At 34.6% G+C, this 25,519-nt stretch overlaps 1 protein-coding gene across 1 annotated transcript in view; it reads left to right on the top strand.

The window, feature by feature from the left end:
* Positions 1–25,519, top strand: part of uts2r2 (urotensin-2 receptor 2) — a 25,736-nt gene continuing 217 nt past the window's right edge. The window contains exons 1-8 of the mRNA XM_051124896.1: positions 1–195; positions 436–647; positions 4,253–4,328; positions 6,546–6,588; positions 9,556–9,620; positions 10,099–10,155; positions 12,642–12,795; positions 16,238–16,361. Coding sequence (XP_050980853.1) covers positions 128–195; positions 436–647; positions 4,253–4,328; positions 6,546–6,588; positions 9,556–9,620; positions 10,099–10,155; positions 12,642–12,795; positions 16,238–16,361 — 799 coding nt within the window. The 5' untranslated portion in view covers positions 1–127. The remainder of the gene's footprint in view (positions 196–435; positions 648–4,252; positions 4,329–6,545; positions 6,589–9,555; positions 9,621–10,098; positions 10,156–12,641; positions 12,796–16,237; positions 16,362–25,519) is intronic.

Genomic DNA, 25,519 nt, shown 5'->3' on the forward strand with positions numbered 1-25,519 from the left:
ACGACGTCCTTGCAGACGCTTTCACATTAGACGCTTTCACATATGGCAGTTCAGTAGACAAACATTGAATGAAACGAAACCATACACGTGTTATGTTTATGCACGCAGACAGGTATATTAAATAAACATGACTGTACAACGACGAGGAATCAGTAAAAACCCTGAAAGTAGCGCCATTGAAAAGAAAATTAAGAGGTAATGATTTCAATGTCTGAAACTTTATGAACTTTGCATTGCTGCAGTTAATGATTGATACTGCTTCAGAATCAGATCCTTGTTTACATGCATAATACTCCCTACTTGATGTCAGAGTAAATGTACATTTCACTTTTTCGTTTCGTTGTGCAATCTCGCAGTCAAATGCATGGAAAGCAATGCACACCTGTCAGTCCATCGCACCTGTGTTCTCTATTCATATGGTGTGTGTTCATTCAGGGGAAATGCGCAGAGACAGGCCTCTTCTTGGAGAGGGAACGTCATCACGCTGTTGCTGCTGACAGGAGCCACTGGACTAGTGAGCTGGGTGTATTTCACATGGACTGATGACTTTACACACACATTGGTTTCAAGAAGCGAGACCCTCACTCAGCCCAGAGTGTTCACAGTTGAGTGCTCGGAAGACTACAAGAAGTACAAGTTCTTTCCAGGTATGCTGGTTCATTCATTCATTAAACTCCACTCGCCAAACATGCAGACCACATCGCAATGTTTATAGGAAATTACATTATTGTTTTTGGTTTAAATATTATAGGGAATTTTCTAAATTGTATGATAATTTAAAACTGATAGAAAGTGAGCTTCCAATATTTTTTTTGTGATATTTGCATATCCGTAATTGGTCTAATCTATATTGCATATTATTATCAAACACTTCTTACTCCCTCTGTCTATTTTTTATTAAAATTTTTTTGCTACCTTGCAAGTAAAAACTTACTTGATTTGCATATATTGAATTTATAATACATGTACACAACCAAGGTTTTTAATGTTTTTTTAAAAAGTCTCTTTTGCTCACTAAGCCTGCATTTATTTGATCAAAAGTACAGCAAAAACAGTAGCATTTTGAAATATTTTTACTATTTAAAATAGCTGTTTTCTATTTGAATATATTTTAAAATGTAATTTATTACTGATTTCAAAGCTCAATTTTTAGTGTCATTACTCCAGTCACATGATCCTTCAGAAATCATTCTAATATTCTGATTTCTGCTCAGAAACATTTATTATTTATGTTGAAAACAGGTGAGTAGATTATTTTCAGGTTTCTTCCGGTTCAGAGGAACAGCATTTATATAAAAAAGAAATCTTTTGTAACATTATAAATGTCTTTAAAACATCTTGCTAAATAAAAGTATTAATTTCTATAATTTCTATTAAAAATATACCGACTCCAAGCTTTTGAATGGTATAGTGTATAATGTTACAAAAGCTTTTTATTTCAGATAAATGCTGATCTTTGGATCTTTCTATTCATCAAAGAATCCTGAAAAAATGTACTCAACTGTTTTAAATATTGGTCATGATAATAATGTAAAAATGTTTCTTGAATAGCAAATCAACATATTAGAATGATTTCTGAAGGATCATTTGACACTGAAGATTGGAATAATGATACTGAAAATGTAGATGTGATCACAGGAATAAATTACATTTTAAAATATATTAAAAATAGAAAGCAGATATTTTAAATAGTTAAAAAAAAAAAGTTTACTGTTTTTGCTGTACTTTGGGTCAAATAAATGCAGATTTGGTGAGTTGAAGAGAGTTCTTTAAAAAACATTAAAAATCTTACTGTTTAAAACTTTTGACTAGAAGTGTACCTTACAATTATGATTTTATTTGTAATATTTACATATTAAACTTTAATTGGTGTTTTATTTTTCTCCATTGCATATTATTATAATATTATTATTATTATTTGTATACATTATTATTATTATTATTATTATTATTTCTTAATCTGTGTTTTTGTATTTAATTACAATTATTTTGACATCATGCAAGTATTTTGTAGTTTTTAACAGTGACATTTAAAAGGTATTAACTTATATTGCTTATTTATTTTATAGAAAAACATATAAATTAAGAGGGAAAAGGTTAAATAGCAATTTAAAAGTTATAATTAAACTGTAATTTACCATTCTTGAGCACAGTTATTGCCAAAAGATTGTGAAAATATTTTACTTGGTGTTGAAACTACATTCTCCTTTAAATGAAAAACAGCTAGTTTATTAAACTGATTAATCAATCAGTTGCCTGGTTTATTATGCGTGTTTTTTTTTTTGAAGGAGTAGTTCACTTCCAGAACAAAAATTTACGGATAATGCACTCACCCCCTTGTCATTCAAGATGTTCATGTCTTTCTTTTTTCAGTCGTAAAGAAATTATGTTTTTTGAAGAAAACATTTTAGGATTTCTCTCCATATAGTGGACTTCTAAGGTTCCCCCAAGTTTAAACTTTCAAAATGTAGTTTAAATGCAGCTTCAAAGGGCTCTAAAGGATTCCAGCCGAGGAAGAAGGACTGTATCTAGTGAAATAATCGGTTATTTTCTGAAAAAAAAAAAAAAAAGTACAATTTATGTACTTTGTAACCTCAAATGCTCACCTTGTCTAGCTCTGCGTGAGCACAGTGTATTCCGGTTCAAGACAGTTAGGGTATGTCGAAAAACTCCCATCTCATGTTCTTCTCCAACTTCAAAATTATCCTACATTGCGGCAGAAGTACCAACCCAGTGTTTATGAAGTGAACATGCAAAGAAGATCAAACACCCTTTACAAAAAAAGGTAAAACAGCCATGTAGGATGATTTTAAAGTTGGAGGAGAAAAAAAGAGATGGGAGTTTTTCAACATACCCTAACAGTCATGAACCAGAATACACAGAGTTCACGCAGAGCTAGACTAGACGAGCGTTTGAGGTTAAAAAGTATATAAATTGTACGTTTCTTTTTTTTTTTTTTTTTTTTTTTTTTTTTTTTTTTAGAAAATAACTGATCATTTCGCTAGATAAGACCCTTCTTCCTCAGCTGGGATCGTTTAGAGCCCTTTGAAACTGCATTGAAACTACAATTTGGAAGTTCAAACTCAGGTGGACCATAGAAGTCCACTATATGCAGAGAAATCCTGAAATGTTTTCCTCAAAAAACATAATTTCTTTACGACTGAAGAAAGACATGAACATCTTGGATGACAAGGGGGTGAGTACATTATCTGTAAATTTATGTTCTGGATCAAAAAATGTACATACTACTTTTGTTTGTGCATATTGGATTTATTTAAAATAATACATTCTTTGGTTTCATTGACTGATCCCTGTATGGCTAATGGTTTTGGTTTGCATTTTGCAGACACTTGTATCCAAAGTGACTTACAGTAAAAGGGGGAAAGCAATTTGTCGAACAATATTTGTAGTACACAATGCCATATTATTACGTAAGATAGAGAAGAGGAGAAATGCAAAGTGTGATTGTGTGTAAGTGCATTGGTTAAGATGTACCCAAGCTATTAGTTTGCTATTTGGATTTTTGTTCCAAAAATTCTGTGATATAACTGGGGAAACCTTTGAACCAAAACGCATTATTGTATCAGACGAAAACCCGTTTCGAAGCAACTTCTAGGAGTAGAAAGCTTTACTTGAACAAACTCAGCACCTGCGCATTCCATCGCCCTAAACCATGAATTTAGGTATTTGGTGGGAGGCCAGATCTGTGATTGACACTCTGAAGCCTCCCGCATAGGACTCATTACAGAACCTCACACCAGTTTCAAAAAGCTCTAGGCACCATGAACAAAGCAAGTGCTGGGATTAACAAGCGCTCCCTTGGCTCCAGTTCATCCCACACTCTTTACGACGGGCGTAAATAAGCTTTGGGAAAGAGAAAGGAAAGAGGGAAAATATATTGTCCTGAAGCTAAAAATAGCTGTTGTGTTCTTTTTTGAATTCCCCCAGGAATTCCTACTGGATTCTACCAAGTTGCATATGGATCTGTGCCAGACTGCTGTATACTTATTTAATTGGATGTACAGCCTTGTAGTCAATTGAACAGTCTGACAGCACCTCCTCTCTGAAAGGATGCTGGAACAAACTCTGTAGAGTCATTATGCAGTACATTTCGCAGGGCAAGCTGCTTCACTGAATGTGTCATTGAATATGCAGTTTGAAGACAGAATTTGTCAGAGGCATAGAGCCAGTTACTTTAATCGCTGTCGTAATTAATGAATCGATATGAAAGGCTAATGCATTCTGTCCTCAGGTTGCACCCCAACTAAATGCGGCAGAGCCATTACAGACAGTGTTGTGACTTTGGAGGAGGCACAGAAGCTTAGAAGGTACACATGCACACTGACAAGTATCTTGATATATATACGCACTGCTGTTCAAAAGTTTGAAGTCAGTACGAGGTGTCTTATGATCACCAAGGCTGCATATATTTGGTCACAAATATAGTAAAATTTAAAATGTTTTCTATTATAATATTTTTAAAAATGTGATTCATTTCTGTGATGGCAAAAATACTCCAGTCTTAAAGGGATAGTTCACCCAAAAATGAAAATTAGTCCATTATTTACTTACCCTCCAGGCATCCTAGGTGCATCTGACTTCCTTCTTTCAGACGAAAGAAGTCAGACGGCACTTCCAAGCTTTAGAATGGCTTAGATAGGTGTTTCTCTTCATCAGTCCAAAGCAAGTCCAATAAAGTACATCCATCCATCATAAAAAGTACTCCACACGGCTTCAGGGGGTGAATAAAGGCCTCCTGTAGTGGATAGATGCATTTTTGTAATATCTATATTTAAAACGTAAGAATCACTAGCTTGCGCTGACTAGTCGTACATGGAAGCAGCTCCAGGTGGATGGCGTCGAATGTTGACGTTGCGCATGCGTCGGTGAGTCTCGCACACACCCATGTTTGTTTACAGGGGCAAAGGAAGCAAAGTTTCCTTACTTTAGCGAAGGAAAACCAGTCTCTTCTTGGTTTATATCGAAATCCTCTGACATTTTTCTTTAAAAATGCTTGTTTTGAGCTTCTAATTCGTGACTGGTGCTGTGTTTACCTCTTTAGACGGCGTGTTCGCATTCATCGTCTTGCAGAGCTGCTTCCGTGTACGGCCAGTCGGCGCAAGCTAGATTAATTTATTTAAATATGGATATTTTTCTTACAAAAATGCATCAGTTTGCTACAGGAGGCCTTTATTCATCCTCTGGAGTTATGTGAGGCACTTTTTTATTATGGATGGATGCACTTTATTGAACTTATTTTGGACTGATGAAAAGAAACACGTGTCTATGCCATTCTGAAGCTTGGAAGTGCCAGGATAATTATTAATATAACTTCGTTTGGTTTTGTCTAAAAGAAGGAAGTCATATACACCTATGATGCCTGGAGGGTGGGTAAATAATAGGCTAATTTTCATTTTTGGGTGAACTAACCCTTTAAGTGTCACATGATCCTTCAGAAATCATTCTAATGATTGTAATAAAATCGTTCTGATTGAATGCTGAAGTAACATATCTCAGTATTACACAGTACACAATTTCAGAAAGATTATTTCAGTTCAGCAAATGAAACAGTTTATTAGAGTGTATATTACAAGAAAATACTTTTTTCTGTTCTCAAAATGTAATGTTTATTTCAAGGTGTTATTTGCCATTTCTTTGTAGTAATTTCTGAGTGAAAATTCTTTCATTTTTTTCAGCGTACCAATATTTAACCTAATTTTTTGTGGAAATGGTGATACTTTTTTCAATAATTTTATGTTTTTCTAGATTTATGTAAAGTTTTAAATGACGGCATTTACTTGAAATATAAATTATTTGTAACAGTGGTTTGCGAGGGTGTTCTGAAATAAGGAGGCTTTTTTTTTTTTAAATAATTGTTGGTTAATAAACATTACCTAAACTATCACAAAAAATTCTAGTTTATATTTTTACATTAACAATGTAATCAATATTCTGTTTATTAAAGCCAAGTATGAATCTCATCAAGTTAGTGTTTCTAAGCATTTTAAATTTATTCCAAAATAATAACTCAAGTCAGTAACAATTTAAACTATATATTTTATTTGTGATACATTTACCTTTTTTTTCCGGATCATTAGTCATCAAAGCTTGGTAAATATTGGTCACAGACACAGAGATTTACTTTAAATTTCACCAAGCTGATTACTCCCACAGATCATGTTTTCATATCATTTTAAGTCTTATTTTGAAGTAACAAAGTGGTTAAATGAGTGTGTGAGTTGTAAACACACTTTTTTTTATTAGTCTTCCCATTAACGCCATTATAGTATTCATTGACTGATTCGCGAACACGGAATGTGCATGAACACGAGAGTTATATCCAATCATACCATAATTTTTACACTTTTTAATGTTATATTTTGTAATATTGCTGATGTTTTATTTTTCTACTATGATTTTTTTTTTTATGAGGGAACGCCCCCTGATTTTTAACATAGTAAAAGTGTTAAGTTCTTACTGACCCCAAACCTTTAAATATTAGTGTACATGCATAAATAAGTGTTTGTTCTCCTCTTATTTTACAGGTTAGCTGAGCGGGGCTTATCTCTTGCTGGCTCAGATGGTGGTGTAAGTAAACACTTTTCAGGTCATGTGCTTGCATCTCTGTTTGAAAATTGTATTAAATGATTAGACCAATATGTGTTAAAACATTGGTCTATCACGGACGCAGCTGGTTAAGAACACAAGAGGGCAGTACACACTACGGTTTGGACTTGAGCTGGGATTCAAAAGCATTTCTTTTCCATTATGTGTCTAGATGGCACCATATTGTTTGGTATGATTCAGTTTCCACAGGAAGGCACTCTCATTAATAGAGCATTTGAGAAAAATCACATGTGATATGTGGTTGATTCTGGAATCAACTGTTGTGTGTTTGATGGGAACAACATGTGAAATTCTCAGTCGTTGTTGAAATTGCATTTCGCATTAGTAACGGATTAAACTCAGCTCACCAGTTCATCACTCTGCTGCTTAATGGGAAAATACAGGAGAAGATCATTGTTGAAAAGTACATGTGGTGCTGAAACCTAAACCATATTGTAAAATAAAACAAACCAGATACAATTTAGACTAAATCTAAAATCCAGTATTGCTTAAAATGTTACAGCCACTGTTATAATTAACATCTAATTTGAGACATTTAATCAGCTAGTTTGATTGGTTTTATTCACTGATTTTGTAGATGATGGTGTAGTGGCTTGGAAGAATAATTTAAGAAAATTCTTGTGCAAAAAAGATGTTCTTTGGAGCAGTGCCAAATCAGGCTGGATAACTTAATCAAGATGTCCATGCTAGCTTAACTGCGTTTGTCAACTGAAAAGTGAAATACCAAAAAAGATATTGTGAAATTTGCATATATTACCATTCAAAAGTGTCGGGTTGGTGTGTGTTTGAAAATGATTTTGAAAGAAGTCTTATGTTCACCAGGCTGGTAATAAAATAACTGATTTCTGTTTTAATGTATTATAAAATCTAATTTATTCTTGTGATGGCACAGCTGAATTTTCAGCAGCAGTTACTTGTAAAATACATCAGAAATCATTCTAATATGCTTATTTGTAAGTTCAAAAGAACAGCATTTATTTGAAATGGTTTATTATATTATTTTCTTTTTTTGTAATTTAGGGCTGTCAATTTAATGTGTTAATTAATTAGTTATGAAAAAAAATATGATTAAAATATTTTAACGTTAACACACTTGCCCCGCCCCCAGACCTGTACATCATTTTATGGTTTAAATAGTTGACTGTTGACAAATATGATGCATGGCAACAACTCCATAAATGCAGTTATGTACTAAAATTCAAGATATTGGTGCAAAAAATGCCCTGTGTGTATTTTGTCTCATGTTTTTATATATCACATATCGCACAGGCAGCAAGAGCAGTATAACAAGAGTACTGATTTTGTCCTGATCTATCACAAGCTTAAATTGATTTTATACAACAGTTCAGTAAATAAGAAGTTGATATTGTGTTATTTTAAACACAATATTATATGTTTTTGCTCAATTTTGCAGAGAACAAATTACCTTTGAAGCCATAGCAGAATTGTTGTGTCTCAGCAGCACAGCAGTGTTTAGTTTGTTAATGAATTCACATTTTGAACGAATCGTGTGAATCAGTGATTCAAAGGCCCATTCAAAAAGAGAGCCGTTTACTTAATTCCTGAATGAATCAGCCATTTGAACAAATCGAATGAATGAATAAAGACATTTACCGCCACCTGCTGGCAGATTTAGTTTCTTGTTTAGAGTATAATTTCTTAAAGGGGTCATCAGATGCCCATTTTCGACAAGTTGATATAATTATTTAGGGTCTTAATGAAAAGTCTATAACATGCTTTGGTTAAAATTTCTCAATGGTAGTGTAACTAACACCTTTTTTTACCTTGCCAAAATCAGCTCTGCAAAAATCATCCTGTTCTGGTCGAGGTTGCTTTAAATGCTAATGAGCTCTGCTCGCTCCGCCCCTCTCTTCTCTCTGTGGAGTGACGAGCCTGTTTACTTTAGCTGCATTTAGCCACTAAACTTGCTAATTAGCACGTTATAAGGGAAAAGGCAATCGCGAAGATTCATAAAAAACCCCTTGTACTCACTTCTGCTGTAAGTGAAGCTGGATCACGAATGATTCGCTTGAACACAGATGGATATATGTAGATCGGGAGGCGCATTGCCTTCACAAACAAACGTAATTCACTGCATTTTCAGCGGCTCAGATGTCGGGAGTAAATGACAACCACTATGTTCATTATTACATCCAGCAACACAACACCTTAATCGCTCAATCTGAGATATTCTTGTCTAATTTACATCCCTGCTCCAGCATTAAAACAATAGAGGTCGGACTGTTACAGCTGATTTAGTCAATCAACTATCGTGGGAGCGACCTCTGTCGGTGTGACGCCACACATAAAATTATTTTTAAATGATATTTTCTGTCACTTTTGATTAATTTAATGCGTCCTTGTTGAATAAAAGAATTCATTTATTTAAAAATGCAGAATTGAAGCATGTTTGCGTGTGGTGACTTTTGGACCCTTATATAAAGACCATAGATTATTTTTATGAAGTATTCACTTTATTGTGACCTCACTGGAGTACACAGAGAATATCTAATGTTACATAAAATGAATTTTAAAGGTAGAAACCTAGTCTTTAGATCCTACCAGGCAAGAAGGCATTTTATAGAGTGTGACCAGTGAACTAAAAGAGGGTGTAACAGAAGTTCCTGCTGAGTTTTTAAGAGGAGATCAGCCCCATCATGATGATTTATGAAGTGTGTTGAGACAGAGAGCAGGGAAGAGCAGGGAATACCAGGACTGAGAAGAATCCATCTGTTGACCTTATGATGGAGCATGAATAACAACAACCTCAGCGGTGCAGTCCGGCACACAGGGTAGATGCAAACCCTTAGTAGTTGTCTTTGGAGTTTATTCAAACCATAAACACTAGGGAAAACATTGCTTTTTTGCCAGATATTGACCGTTTCCTCTTTGAAAGTGTCTTTATTCTTTTTTTTTTGCTGTGTACAGGCCTCCATCCTGGACCTTCACTCTGGGGCATTGTCAATGGGAAAGCAGTTTGTGAATATCTATAGGTGAGTATGCTGTGCGGCTTCATACAGAGTCTAACAGGAAGTCGTCTCCAATTGAACTTCAACAACAGCTTGATCTATTCGAATCACAGCTCTATCAGACTTCTCAAGGTGCATTTCATGTGCACATCAAAATATACCCTTGGGCCTGTGGAGCAGAGCAGAAATCAATGACAGCAATGATGGAATGACTTTCTAGCTTCAGCTGCTAAAGATCATGTGTTTATATGGGGTTTGCACTTTGGTGCCCACACACAGGCTGGTACTGTTCTGGCAGTTAATGAGTACAGCTGGCTTGTATTGGCACGATCGCGGTGACACTTTGGTCCTCTGTGTGTGAATCTGTTGCTGCCTGTATTACAGTTCAGTATTTAAATGGCTGCCATCCTACAAATGTTTAAGGTGGTGTGTTTGATACCGATTTTTATTTTCATCTCGAGTTAATCTTTGTGTTTTTTTTTGTTTTGTTTTTTATCTCCAGATATTTTAAGAACGAGATAAAGGACATTTTTACAGAAGAAGATTTTGAACTGTACAGGTGAGTGATGTAAAAATGTTTGATGTAACTAAAAATGTATTAATTCCAACTTTAGTTTAATTATTTTATTTTATTTTTTATTATTTCATTTTTTAATTGAATTGAATTGAATTATTTTATTTTAATTTGTACTGGTACGGGTCAGTGATGTGGAAATGTTTGAAGTAGCTAAAAATCTATTAATTCTAAATTTAATTTAATTTTTTTTTTAATTTAATTTTTTTTTTTTAATTTAATTTTAATTTATTTTATTTTAATTAGTACTGTTACAGGTGAGTGATGTAGAAATGTTTGAAGTAATTAAAAATCTAATAATTCTAAATTTTTTTATTTTAATTATTTTATTTTAATTTGTACTGGTATGGGTGAGTGATGTGGAAATGTTTGAAGTAACTAAAAATCTATTCTAAATTTAATTAAATTAAATTTAAAACATTTTTATTTAATTTTTTATTTAATTTTACTTTATTCTATTTTAATTAGTACTGGTACAGGTGAGTGATGTGGAAATGTTTGAATGAACTAAAAATCTATTAATTCCAAATTTTATTTTTTTAATTTAATTTAATTTAATTTAAATTTAATTTGATTTTTTAAATGTAATTTAATTTTTTATTTTATTTTACTTTATTTTATTTGAATTTGTGCTGGTACGGGTGAGTGATGTGGAAATGTTTAGAATCTATTCATTCCAAATGTAATTTTAATTTTAATTTATTTTATTATATTTTGAATTTGAAGGAATAGTTCACACAAAAATTAAAACTTGTCGAAAATGTACTTATCCACGGGCCATCCAAGATGTAGATGAGTTTCTTCATTGGAACCGACATGGAGAAATTTAGCATTACTTCACTTGCTCAGCACCGGATCCTCTGTTGTGAATGGGTGCCGTCAAAATGAGAGTTCAAACAGCTGATAAAGGAATGACAGTAATCCACACAACTCCAGTTGATCAGTTAACATCTTGTGAAGCAAAAAGTTGCATGATTGTAAAAAAACAAAGGTATTTTAAGGTATTTTAACTTCTTGCCAAAATCTGGTGAAAAAGTCTGTCCCTTATTCTCCTCTCACATCAAAATCCATCAACATATTTGTTTAGAACTGTTTTTTCTTGTAACCAGTGCTTCGTCTGTGCATATGCGTCTCCTGATTCAGAAATTATGACTTGTTCACTGGAGAAACGAATATTAGCGATAGAGGACAAACAAACAGCTTTTCACTTCACAGGATGTTATTTATTAAAATAGATATGAATTATTGTGATTATCAGCAGTTTGGACTCTCAGTCTGATGGCACCCATTCATTGTAGAGCAGGGATCCTCAAATCTAGGTCGCAAGATCCACTTTCCTGCAGATTTTAGGTCTAACCCTAATCAAACACACCAGAGCATGCTAAACAGTGTCTTCAGGATCATTCGAAAATTACAGGTAGGTGAGTTTGATCAGGGTTGGAGCTAACCTTTACAGGAAAGTGGATCTTGTGAGCCAGATTTAAGGATCCCTGCTGTAGTGGATCCATTGGTAAGCAAGTGATATAATGCCCAATTTCTCCAAATCTGTTCTGATGAGGAAACAAACCAACCTACAACTTCGATGGCCTGAGGTTGAGTACTGCATTGGAACGGATTTTGAGAAATTAAGCATTACGTCATTTGCTCACCACTAAATCCTCTCCAGTGAATGGGTGCCGTCCGAAGAGTTCAAAAGCTGATAAAGGAATCACAGTAATTCACACTTCAGTCGATCAGTTAACATCTCGTGAAGCCAAAAGCTGCATGTATGTAAAAAAACAAAGATATTTCAAGGTATTTTAACATTAAACTTTAAACATTAAACCAACAAAATCTGGTGAAAAAGTCAGTCCGTTATTCTCTTCTCACATCAAAATGTATTTAGAACTTTTTTGCTTGTAACCAGTGCTTGATCTGTGCAGATATCTCATAATTCAGAAAATATGACTATTTTTTATTGGAGAAACTAATATTAGGGATAGAGGACAAACACACAGCTTTTCACTTCACAGGATGTTAATTATTTATTAGATGTGAATTTTTGTGATGTATTTATCAGCAGTTTGGACTCTCATTCTGAGGGCACCCATTAACTGCAGATGATCTATTGCTGAGCAAGTGATGTAATGTTATTTAAACCATTCAGACAGACATCTTTAATCAGTTTCGTTGTGAACAGTGCTGTTTTTTTTTTTTTTTTTACACCATGAGCATTGCATTTTTAAGATGATGTGTCAGGTTAAAAATAGTTCTACTTTTCTGAACACAAAAATGTGTCAGGTTTAACTGTCAAACCTAATTATTCAGGGCTTCCTTAACTATTAGTCAGCTGTTCTTTGTGGCAGCCCACCAACTAGTTGGCTTTGAAAATCTGTGGTTTTATGATACCTATTATGGATATGGATGAATAAAAGTATCACAAGCAAATGTGTACTATATTAAGACATTTTATGCGCTCTGTTTTAAACCAGCGATGTCCGTAGCCGAATTCAAAAGGCAATAGCAGAGACATTTGGTATGGACTCCAAACAGATGTACCTCACCAAGCCCACCTTCTTCTCTCGCATCAATAGCACCTCTGCCAAAACCACTCATGATGAGTACTGGCACCCACATATCGATAAGGTAACGTGCACATCCAAGAACACTTTAGAATCTAGTTTTTAACTCATATCCCAGGAATGTTCAAGAACTGTTTATTCTATGACCAGTGTTCTGAAACTGCCAATCACATTGGTTCCCTCAGAACATGGCCCAAAAATATCTCCACACAAGGGACCAGATGTTTTGAGCTAGCTTAATAGGTCATATTATTGCAAAGTTGACATTTATAAATAAATCATGGTTCACATCAAATTAGTTCGGAGACTTGAAATAAAGCAGAATTTGAAATACTTGACTAGGAAGGCAGATCTTTACAAACGGACTTGAATGTGAATAAAAGGAATATTAAATTCATGATGTAACCAAACATCAGATAATTATTATAGATATGGAATTAATTGGTACTTCAATAACTGGTGTATGGGAGATCCCCAAAGTCCAGTGGTGCACAGCTTCATGAACCAGTTACAGCACTTGGTATTTACACTGACATTTATTACTGCACAGATACACAATCACAGAAAACAATAATATGCTTCAATGTGAACCTGGACCACAAAACCAGTCATAAGTAGCATGGGTATATTTGTAGCAATAGCCAACAATACATTGTATGGGTGAAAATCGATTTTTCTTTCATGCCAAAAATCATTAGAATATTAAAGAAAGATCATGTTCCATGAAGATATTTTGTAAATTTCCTACCGTAAATATATCAGTACTTAATTTTTGATTAGTAATATGCATTGCTAAGAACTGTATTTGGACAAGTTTAAAGGCATTTTTCTCAATATTTAGTTTTTTCACACCCTCACACCAAATATTGTCCTATCCTAACAAATCATACATCAGTGGAAAGCTTTTTATTCCATTTTCAGATGATGTATTAATGCACATATGCATGCTGATTTATGTGACTTTTACGCTAATTTGTTATACATTGATAAAAAATATTCCAGCACCAAAGTGGCAAAATAAGAAGAGAGAATTATTTAAGAGAGGGCTGAATTTGATTTTAAACTACTTCGTACTTACACTGACTTTTATTGCCTGATCATCCAAGATGTTCATGTCTTTCTTTATTCTGTCGTAAAGAAATTGTTTTTTGAGTAAAACATTTCAGCATTTTTCTCCATATAATGGACTGATATGGTGTCCCGAGTTTGAACTTCCAAAATGCCGTTTAAATGAGGCTTCAAACGATCCCAGCCGAGGAAGAAGGGTCTTATCTAGTGAAACGATCGGTTATTTTCATTAAAAAAAACAATTTAAATACTTTTTAATCTCAAACGCTTGCCTTGCTCTGCCTAAACTCTGTGTATTCTGGCTCAAGACAGTTAGGGTATGTCAAAAAACTGCAATTGTATTTTCTCCCTCAACTTCAAAAATGATTTCAAAATCATCCTACATCGCTGCAGAAGTACCGACCCAGTCTTTGCAAAGTAAACATGCAAAGAAGATCAAACACCCTTAACAAAAAAGGTAAAACAGTGATATAGGGTAATTTTAAAGTTGAGGGAGAACATGAGATGGGAGTTTTTCGACATACCCTAACTGTCATGAACCGAGTTCATGCAGAGTAAGACAAGATGAGTGACATTAAAAAAATATGAATTGTATTATTTTAATGAAAATAAGCGATCGTTTCACTAGATAAGACCCTTCTTTCTCGGCTGGAATCGTTTAAAACCGCATTTGGGATCGTTTGAAGTCGCATTTAAACTGCATTTTGGAAGTTCAAAATCGGGGCACCATGTCAATCCATTATATGGGGAAAAATGCTGAAATGTTTTCCTCAAAAAACATAATTTCTTTACGACAGAAGAAAGAAAGACATGAACATCTTGGATGACAAAGGGGTGAGTACATTATATGTGAATCTTTGTTTTGGAAGTGGACTTCTCTTTTAAATGTATTTATACAGCAATCACAATCACAGGAAACAATGACACGCTTGAAAGTTGATATATTGATTTACGCACATGCCTGCTGATTTATGTGACATTTACGCTGACTTGTTATGCATTAGCAAAAAATATTTAATCACCGAATTGGCAAAATAAAAATAGAATTATTTAAGAGAGGGCTGAATTGCCCCCAAAAAACATAACTGTCTGTCTTAATCAGATCCAATTACAAATAGTCATGCATAACGAGCCCCAAGAGGGGCCAAGACTTGCGGTACACCACTAGCCCTTATGCTTGGAGGATATTTAAAGATATTCTCTAAATTTCCATTAGGATGGGAATGCTTAGCAATATTTGCATCCAAAACAATGGTGTTTGGTACAGCATAGTTACATCCTGAACTTTTCATTTGGCCAGGCCGCTTTTATCGCAACAACATTGCCTTTCAAAGACATGATTTATTTTTGAAACAAAGCGTAATGTTCTTTCTTCACTTTGGAGCTGTTGAAATGAGGTCTTGAGAGGATCGAAAATCAGTTCAAGTTCGTTTATGTCCGGTCTTAGAAATGCAGCTTTGATCTCTGAGTATGTTGTGCATTTATGAATGTTGTCATCAGGGTGATTTAATCAAAGTGATCATTTCACTTTGGAGGCAAGGTTTATATGCGGGGCTGTAATACATTAGAGGAATAAACTGCTTACATTACAGATGAATTGCTTTTGTGTTTTAAAATTTCTTCATGTTGCATGAGAGGCAAACAAATAAACAAATTATCCAAAGGTCATTGAAGTTTGTAGCTGCACCTGTTGCTTTGATTTGAAATGCAATTATCCGTATTGCGTCATAATCCGTCATTTGCTTATACGGTTTTACAATTCACAGTTTGTGTTTAGACAAAAATGCATTACGCCATAGTGATAATGTGCTGTGCTGGTAGGGTTTGGCCTTATGGGATGTGCGATGATATTTTGGCATTTGTAGCGTAGTAAAAACAAATCAGCGTCTCAATTGCTGAATGTACTCCCTCTGCGGTAGGTGTGTGGAATATTCTTTGTTAATCCGTCTTTGAAAAACCACTGGAAATAACGGGTGGCCGCCAAAAGACTGCCAGTCTTAAACTCTAGATTTGATTAAAGTAGTTAAAAGTGTGATTCGACATGCTGAGCAGTGACGCCTGTGTGGTTTGGGATCACTAAAGAGATTCCCCTCATAAAGCCGAGCAGAGTTTAAAATCCCAGAGACGTTGTTAAATTCTACTGTTTTTCGTAAAGCCAGGAAATCTTAGGCTTTACTTGAGGGTTCTAAATAAATTGGTGAGTAATAAAACTGTCAGTCAATTAGAGATTAGCTTGATGTTTTTTTTGCTCATAACATATCAAAAGATCATGATCAGTTTTGTTCACCCTCTTCCCCTCGAGTGCAAAATTAAAATTCCACTAACTAAGATTAATTATTAAAACCTCCTAATTAGTGCTTCAGGGCTCATGCTGAGATTTGTTTGAGGTTTTAAGGAAATGTTCGTGTTTTTTAAAATGTGCATTTTTTTTTTAACAGGAGACTTATGGATCTTTTGACTACACATCTTTGCTCTACTTGTCTGATTATGGGGTGGAATTCGGTGGTGGACGGTTTGTTTTCATGGACCCCAGTAGTAACAGGACGGTGGAGCCACGTGCTGGTAAATACAGTACAAATAATATCACACACATCATCTGGGCTTGTATAAAAGCATGGGAGTAATGCAATGTGTTCAAACATGATAAGTTTTTAATTAAGGCTGTCAGCTGACGTTAAAAACTAAATCAAATTAATGACACGGTTAATTAAATTACATGCTGATTAATTAAACTCATCAGCATAGTAAATTGTAGTAAAATGCAGATTATTGGCATGGTGTTTGCATATAAATGTATTTTAGCAGTGTCTGGACATAATCACTCTACAATGATAAAAAAATCTTCAAAAAACTGACACAGTCTCAATTATCAAGCTGTTTTTATTTTACCCACACAAGATTGTTCCATATTAGCATATTTCCACCCTCAGCCTCAGTTGTACGCTGCCCGTCATTTTCTTCGTGCTCGAGCAGCTGTAGCGACGACGTCTCGTATGCAGTGCAGGTGTTTTGTACTTGGATGTAAAAGTGAGCATAAGAGTTTTTATTTTCTCCAACATCAGAACCACTGAGGACGCAGTGGAGTAGTTTTTGTTTTTGATGGAAACGTGCCACCGAATACACTAAAAATGGAGGAGAGGGGTGGGGTGAGCAGTAGCTCATTAGCATTTAAAGAGACATGCACTCGAAACGGGCTTCTTGTTTTTGACAAGGAAAAAAGTGTGTTGTTTTACACAACCATAATGTCTTTTGCGGACATTTTACGAAGACCCTAAAGAATCATACCAACGTGTGGAAAATGGGCATCCGATGTCCCCTTTAACATTTTCTTTAAGTAATTGTTTGTGCTGATTAACAGTCTTGAATATAGACTGGTGATCGACGGTATCCTTTTACATTTTTACAAAGAAAACTTTCAAATGATTGCTGCATTTTGAACTTTGTTATTCAAAGAGTCATTGAAAGAAAATAGTTTGAGCAAACATATTAAGCAGCACAACTGTTTGCAACATTGGTGATAATAAAAAAATGTTACTTGAGCACCAAAATTTAGCACATGTATTTAAATAGAAAAATATTTTAAATATTTCAGTTAAAATAGATATTGTAGTAATTTTTCACAAAAATTACTGTATTTTTATTTTAAAAATTCAGCCTTAGTAATTATTAGAGACTTAAAAAAAAGTATTAACTTCAAACTTTTGAATATAAATGAAATCTACATTGAATATGTGCAAAACTGCTTAAAGATTGGATTTACACCTAATACCCACTGGCAGTTTTATTCATTTCTATGCTCCTGAGTATTCAAATGACCTCTTGCAAGACATGGTGTTATGTCTGCTTAAATTAAGATCAGTCATGCTCTGCCTGGTGCCTGTGCCTAATGCAGAAAATAATATGCAAAATAGAATGAATGATTGATTGTTTTGTGTAATGTGTGTAAAGTTTCCAATCTCTGAATTCTATTGGGAGGGAAAACCGCATCTTAAAGGAATAGTTCACTTTCAGATTTAAAATTTCCTATTAATTTACTCACCCCAATGTCATCCAGGATTTTCATGTCTTTCTTTCTTCAGTCAAAAAGAAATTAAAGTTTTTGAGGAAAACATTTCAGGAGTCTTCTATATATATGGATTGAAGGTTCAAAGGTGCAGTTTCAATGCAGCTTCAAAGGGCTCTACACGATCCCAGCCGAGGAATAAGGGTCGGAATGATCTGCCATTTTCAAAAAAAAAAGAAAATGTATATATTTATTAACCATAAATACACATTTTGCAATAGCTCTGCAATGTGCATGTGCGACTTGACGCATTATGTAATCACGTAGGAAAAGTCACGCATGATTAGCTCTTCGTCTGTGTACTTCGGAAAAGTCTTTTCCATCTGATTTTAAAAATCATACTTTTTCATTTTTTTTTTTTTAAAAAGCCGTTTGACTTTCTTTACACGTTTGCTTTGTAAACACTGGGTCGGTGCTTCACATCACACATGACCTTTCCAACTACATAATGCGTGAGGCTGGGCTAGTGCGAGATGAGCATTTGTGGTTAAAAAGTATAGAAATTTGATTTTTTCTTTAAAAATGGCCCATTTTTTGCTAGAAAAGACCCTTGTTCCTTTGGACCTTCAACCCATTAGCTCCCATTGAGATCAACTATATGGAGAAAAATCCTGAAACCTTTTCCTCAAAAACCTTATTTTCTTTTCTGCTGAAAAAAGAAATGAACATCTTGGATGACATAGGGGTGAGTAAATTATCAGGCAATTTTTGTTCTGGAAGTGAACTACTCCTTTAAAGCATCAAGAATATACCTCCTGTATTAAGACAACAAGTAATAAATACTAAAACCAGTTAATCTGTCATGAAGATACATTGCAGGTAATATGTATAAACTTTACGAGGTTAGTAATTGGCACCACTGAGGTTCTTTCGCACACTAGAGTCAATTTAAATAAGCATGGCTCAGCGGTTGCATTGAAGTGAGAAAGCATTAGCAGTAACTATCACTTTTTCTTTTGTATATTGCCGTGCAGTAACATGAGATTTCGTTAAGACTCTTTCCTGTGTCGCACCATTTACAGCCACACTCCACACGCTCTTTATGACTTGTTTTACATACCTGCTGCATGGAATAATTGTTTTGTTTCCTCCGCCTGGCATTTTGATAATGTCCCCATGATGACGTGATCCGTGAATAGCTGCCTGATTATTTGGTCTGCATGGAGAAGCTGCCTCGTGCATGTGAATTCATTTACCTTTCAGTTCTTTATTAGGATCTGTCACTTTTGAGTGGATAATGTCTGCTATTTTCCAACTCGGTTAAGGTGCACTCGTATAAAGTGGCGTCACACAATGATGATAGAAACTGTCAGGCTCCTTTCTTTTAAAATCTTCGCCCACACGTTGAGAGGTGTTTTGCCACGTAGCATGACTTTTGATCATGTCGTGCACACCGAACCCGATAAAGAATGATGGCAGGTGATGACAGATGTCTGCATTTAAAATATACTTTTGCACGTATACGTATAGATAAATATTCAATAAATATTTATCTATCAAACCATATATGTATAAAATATTATGTGTGTGTGTATATATGTATTACTTCATATATTGGGATCGATAGATAAATATTTATGTATCGATCCATATATATGAAATAATATATGTGTGTGTTATTGAAGGATTTAAAGGTGAAGTAGCATTTTTTCTTGTTATGTTATTTTGTTTAGCGTTTTTTTTTAGCATCAGTGTCACTTCTCGGCTTAAAATACCCATAATGCATAATTCATCAGACCCCAATGTTTGCAGCTCTGAATTTCTCCCTCCCGTCGTGCCCCGTCTCCAGCTTGCGTGATGAGTTTTGAATGTCTGTTTCCAGTTTTAAATGAATTAGGGTACATTGTGTTGGATGTAGCAGTTGGAACGTGTTCCTGTTCACTGGGTGGCAGAAGCAGTGCGCTCTGTCGGTGTGTTGATTATCCATCAGGTGTGGCTGATGAGCCCTGATCTTCGCTGAGGTAATTATTAGTCTGATGGATAACTCTGTCGAACAGGCTGTAATTATAACTAGACTGACAATCAACCTCCCTCTTTCATGATGGATGCAAGCAGGAGAGATATTGGCCTGTTGAGACACACAGAGCTAAACACAAGAGAGGAGGACAGAGGTGAGATGAGAAAGGGGAGGGGGTCTGCACAGACATAAGAAGAGTGTGAAAGATGACGTGGTATGTTAGAAGATTAGATCGGGGGGGAAAAAACACTTTAGTTTTGTCGCACTGGGAAAATTGACGCCTGGCGCTGGATGAATCCACTGGGATCACAGCTGCATCTCCTGATTTGAGAGTCACAGAGTTGCAATGTGCTCTTAGCCCAGCAAGCGCCTCATACATTTAGAACCAGCTGAGGAGTTTAAAGGAGGTGACAGGTGCGTTTTTATTGTCAGGTGGAAAAACAAAAGCCTGCATTTTTGGCAGTGTTCATTTTTGTAATAGCAGGCGAAAGCATTTGATATGCAAATATTGTATGAGGACACTTTTTAAAAGCTGGAGACCTTGAAGTTGTGAAATACAGTAGGTGTCTGTCATGTCTTTACAGCATGCATTTAAAGGGTTTCTCTTATGTAAAATGTTTGCATTTAACCTTTATTTACACTTAATCCAAATAGTAGGCCCGTCATGATTAAATATCAATGACATATTTTTTATTATGCACGTTCTAGAGTCAACAAACTAAATCAGGACTTTCATTCCTACATTATATTGAAAGTTGCATTGACTTGCTTTAGTTTTTCTTATAGTGGCCTGTTTCCTCCCCCTTAAAATATGCAAGACTATTGCTCATTAATTTTTGTGGCAATTTCCAACCTTGCACAACACTAATTTATGCCGAGGCCAAACTAGCTTACTTGTTAAAGCGATAGTTCACCTAAAAATTACAGTTGAGTCATCATTCACCCTCAAGTTGTTATGAATTTCTTTGTGTTTGACCAAAGAATGTGTGTTAATGATCCCCACTGTCTTCCATAGTACTTTTTTGTATTTAAGTGTTACATATTTTTTCAGTTTCTGTTGTTAAAAGAGTCATCGGATGCAAACCTTACTTTTACATGTTGTTTGAACATAAATGTGTGTGTACACAACCACCCTATAATGATTAAAAATCCACCCAGTGGTATTTTTTTAATCTTTATAAGTAATAGCCCCTTTTTCAAATCAAGCCATTCTCAGCTTCTTGTCTGGTGTGATGTCACACCGACCAAGGCCGCTCCCACGATAGTTGATTGACATGACCGTCTTGCCTTAGACCCGCCCTAAATGAGCTGAGTGAGCTGAGAACAGTCCAACCGCCATTGTGTTGACTCCGGCACAGAGGAAGACAAGAATGTCTCTGATTGAGGTGTTCTGTTGTTGGATATAATAGTGAACATAGCAGTTGTAATTTACTCCCAACATCTGAGCCGCTGAAGATGCAGAGGATTAACGTTACTGTCGTTTTTGAAGGAGATGCGCCCAGCAATCTACATAAATGCGTTTATGTTCGTGCAAAGTATAAGGGTACTTTTATGCATCTTTGCAAATTGCCTTTCTTAATAATGTGGTAGTTAGCAAGTTTCGCGGCTAAAGAGAGGGGCGGGTCGGCGCCAATAGCCCTGTGGTTAGTATGTCGACATATAGCGTTGTTGCGCTGCGGGCGTCCCGAGTTCGAATCCCAGCTCGTGGACCTTTCCTGATCCCACCCCCTTCTCTCTCTCCCAGTTTGCTTCCTGTCTAACTACACTGTCCTGTCTAAATAAAGGCATAAAAATGGCAAAAATAAATCTTTAAAAAAAAAAGAGAGAGGGGCTGGGCGAGCAGAGCTCATTAGCATTTAAAGGAACATGCAACAGAACGGCTCGCCCTAAAAAGTGTTTTTTTTTTTACACTACCACTGAAAATTACACCAAAGTATGATAAGACTTCTCATTAAGACCCTAAAGAATCATATCAACTTGTGGAAATTTGCCTCCAGTGACCCCTTTTAACTCTCTCGTAGCTGGAACAAGGTGTGTCAAAAAGACTTGTGTGATCTTGCAGAATTAGAACTTAAAAGCAGTTCCCGGTCACACAGTCAATTGAGAATTGATGTCATAGACCAAATTTCAATAAAAACTTCAACATAAAATTAAAAATGTCTTGCAAAAAGAGCACTTATAGTCTAGTCAACACCACTTGGGGTCCATCTACCAATCTTTGTTTTATAAGCATTATAAGCATGTTGATTCATAGACTAGATCATATGCTGCTTTTTTCTGTTAATTTGTTTCCACTCTAAACATTCTTTTCACTCCTGATTAAACTCATTTCCATGGAAACACTATCAAATCACATCATTAGGAACTCTAAATTAATTGCCATTTTATTGTTTCGCAGTGAATCAAGTTACATGACAACATGCTGGCAAACCCTGTGCTCTTCTCTGAGCTTTTCATGCTTAGTTTGTCGATTTATTAAATTTCTAAAGCATTGAACCTGATGGTCTTTTTTTAGCTAGTTTCTCTCTTGCATGATATCAGCCCTCTCCTAATTTCCATGCAAACACTGTAATCAGGATTTAAAATTTCCCAGCCCTAATACTCCAGATGTCCTTTAGGCATTCTTTCATCTTGCAGGTTTTATGGCATTAGACACTTTCCCCCAGCAACGCAACGCAGTACTTTATTTACACATCAGTACTGATCCTAATGTGTCATCTTCTCAGATGTGCAGTAACATTTGAATAATATTCAATGGAACTTTCACAATCAAAGTGGTCAACGAGGCCAGAATGAGGCAGACACAACGGAGGTATTTTGCATAAATATCCTGTTTAGCAAATGTCTCCTTATGCGTCTTCAGTTGAAGTGTACAGAATTAGACTTGGCTAATTAGCATGGAGGCAGCATGCGGCTTTTAATAATTTCCTCCAGCTTTAACCTGCATGGGTCACTGTAAAATCTAACATTTTATAGAGGAATGTTTTTGCTGAAAATATCTAGTTTAAAAAATATGTTTTTTCCTCCTACTGATATCCTAATAATCAGTCCATCAGAAAGTAATTTACGTAATGTGTAACAATTAATCTAAATTCAATCAATAATGAGGTGGATAAATGCCATTAATTTATATTTATATTAAATTTATATTAAGACTTTATATTAATTTATATTAAAATTTTCCTGTATTGACAGAAAAGATGTATTGTCATATGATTAGTTATTATTATTATTATTATTATTATTAATTATTGTTACTGGTAATCATGGTCCTAAATTATTTTGATGCCACTATTCTGCTCCCACATATCATTAACAGCTCAGATCTATGGAAGCCTATTTCCGACACTGATAAAAAATAAATAAATTTCACAATTTTATTTCAACATTTCACAACTGCGAGTTTATATCTCGCAATTCTGACTTTTTCTAAGAATTGTGAGATACAAACACACAATTACGAGTTATGAAGCCAGAATTATAAGATATAAACTCGCAGTTCTAAGAAATTAAGTCAGAATTGCATGATATAAACTTGCAATTCTGACTTTCTTGCATGGTATTCTGAGAAATATATTAAGAATTGCAAGATATAAACTTACAAGTTTATACAAGTTTTCTTGAAATTGCGTGATAAACTCACAGTTGTGTGTTATATTATGAATTGCGAGCCAAACTCACATATACTGAGAAATAAACTCGCAATTCTTAGGAACATAGTCAGAACTGCAAGATATAAACCCACAATTCAGATTTTTTTTTCCTCTGAAAATTGGACTTTATAACTCAAAATTGCGAGTTTATATCTCACAATTCTGACTTTTTCTGACTTTAAGTCAGTATTATAAGAAAAAAAAAAACTTTGCAGGATATAAAAAATTGTGGCATATAAACTTGCAATTGTGAGAAAAAAAAGTCAGAATTGCAAGATACAAACTCGCATTTGCAAGAAAAGTCAGAAGTTTATCACTGAAATCTGACTTTATTTCTCACATTCGTGAGATTATATCAGACAATTTTGAGAAAAAAATCTGAATTGTTACTTTATAATCTCGCAATTCTGACTTTATAACTTGCAATTGCAAGTTTTTATCACACAAATCTGATTTATTTCTCGCAATTGCAAGTTTATATCTAACAATTCTGAGAATTGTGAGATATAAACTCTCACTTCTGACATTTTTCTTGCAATTGTGGTTTTGTATCTTGCAATTCTGACTTTTTCTCAGAACTGTGAGTTTATATCTCACATTTTTGACTTTCTTTCCTCAGAATTGTGAGATATAAATTTGCAAGTTATAAAGTCAGAACTGTCGCAATAAACAAAAAGACAAAAAGTTGCAATCATTTTTATTTTTTTATTCACTGCCAGAATTTTTTTTTATATTTTTAATAATAAATACATTAAAAATGCCATAAGTACTTTTTTTTCTGGAATAAATGCATTTTGATTCTCTAAATGAGAATCAGATTTGGCTTTGTGTTAATTCAGAGGAAAGAACTGGTTCAAAAAATGGCATTCCTCTGTGTCAGACTGCCAAAATGTTGAAATATTAAATTAATGTAATATTAATAAAATATTAAAACCTGCTGTGTTTCATGCAAGAATGATTAAGGATTTTTTAATGTTCCAAGTTAATTATCTTTTGTTGACCTAAAAAATCCCTGTTGTATTGTCTTAGCAATCTGTTAGTTGTCTAACTGCATGCCTGCTTACATATTTCTTTGAACATGGCTAACAAAAAATTAATTGATTGCAATAGTAACATCAAGCACATTTTGTTTTTTTTAAGGAACTTTGGTTCCTTACTCAACTGGTGATTACTGTAAACAGTATTACAATGTGCACAGATGTAATTTATTGTTTTAATATTTATTCATCTTTTTTTTTTAAATAGGGGCTTTATGTAAAATAGCTTTGTATGCCATACTTATAAAGTTTCCCCATAAGCCTGTTTTTCAAAACAACACATAAAAAAATGGTATGCTCTTCTATGGCACTGGTATGTTGATTAGTGCATTTAATCATACTTTGTTGACACAGAGCATATTTCTGTTAGCCATTTTCTCTGCTTTAACATGTATCGCATAATCCCTTCCATCCGTTTTCATTACACAGTTCCAATTGCATTGCCTAACGCTTCCGATTTCCCCAAGCTTTCATCAAGCTTGAAGGATCTATGTTGCATTATGGATATTCCACCAGCAGTGCACTTCCAACATAGCATTTATTCATAGAATTTTACACATGCGTTTCCACTTCTAAAAGTCAGCTTTTCAAAAAAAACATGAACATTTAATCAGTTTCAGTACAACTTTCATGATCAAGAATGGTCTACAAAGGTCAGTACCAGGCAGACATAATGGTGGTAATTTACATAAATCTTAGATTTAGCAAAGGGCTTGCTGCTTCAAATGAAATGAGCAGTCCAAGTAAAATTAGGACATTTATGTAATTATCCCAGCACCAACTTGTATTTAGAGATACTTTGGAACCACTTTCCATCAGCACTCATATTTACCGCATGCTGGTCAGCGTTAAATACGACAATTGTAAACACAAACATTAAACTTCAGATACAGCTAGATTTTTAACCATCAGTCATGAAGAACAAAAGAATCTGTACGTTTTTTAAAAAAAAAAAGTATTCTTGCAGTCTGAACATTGTTGATCGACTTTAGGCTGACGTTAGCATAGTT

Source organism: Labeo rohita, chromosome 12 (assembly GCF_022985175.1).
Source record: "Labeo rohita strain BAU-BD-2019 chromosome 12, IGBB_LRoh.1.0, whole genome shotgun sequence".
NCBI classification, from domain to species: Eukaryota; Metazoa; Chordata; class Actinopteri; order Cypriniformes; family Cyprinidae; genus Labeo; species Labeo rohita.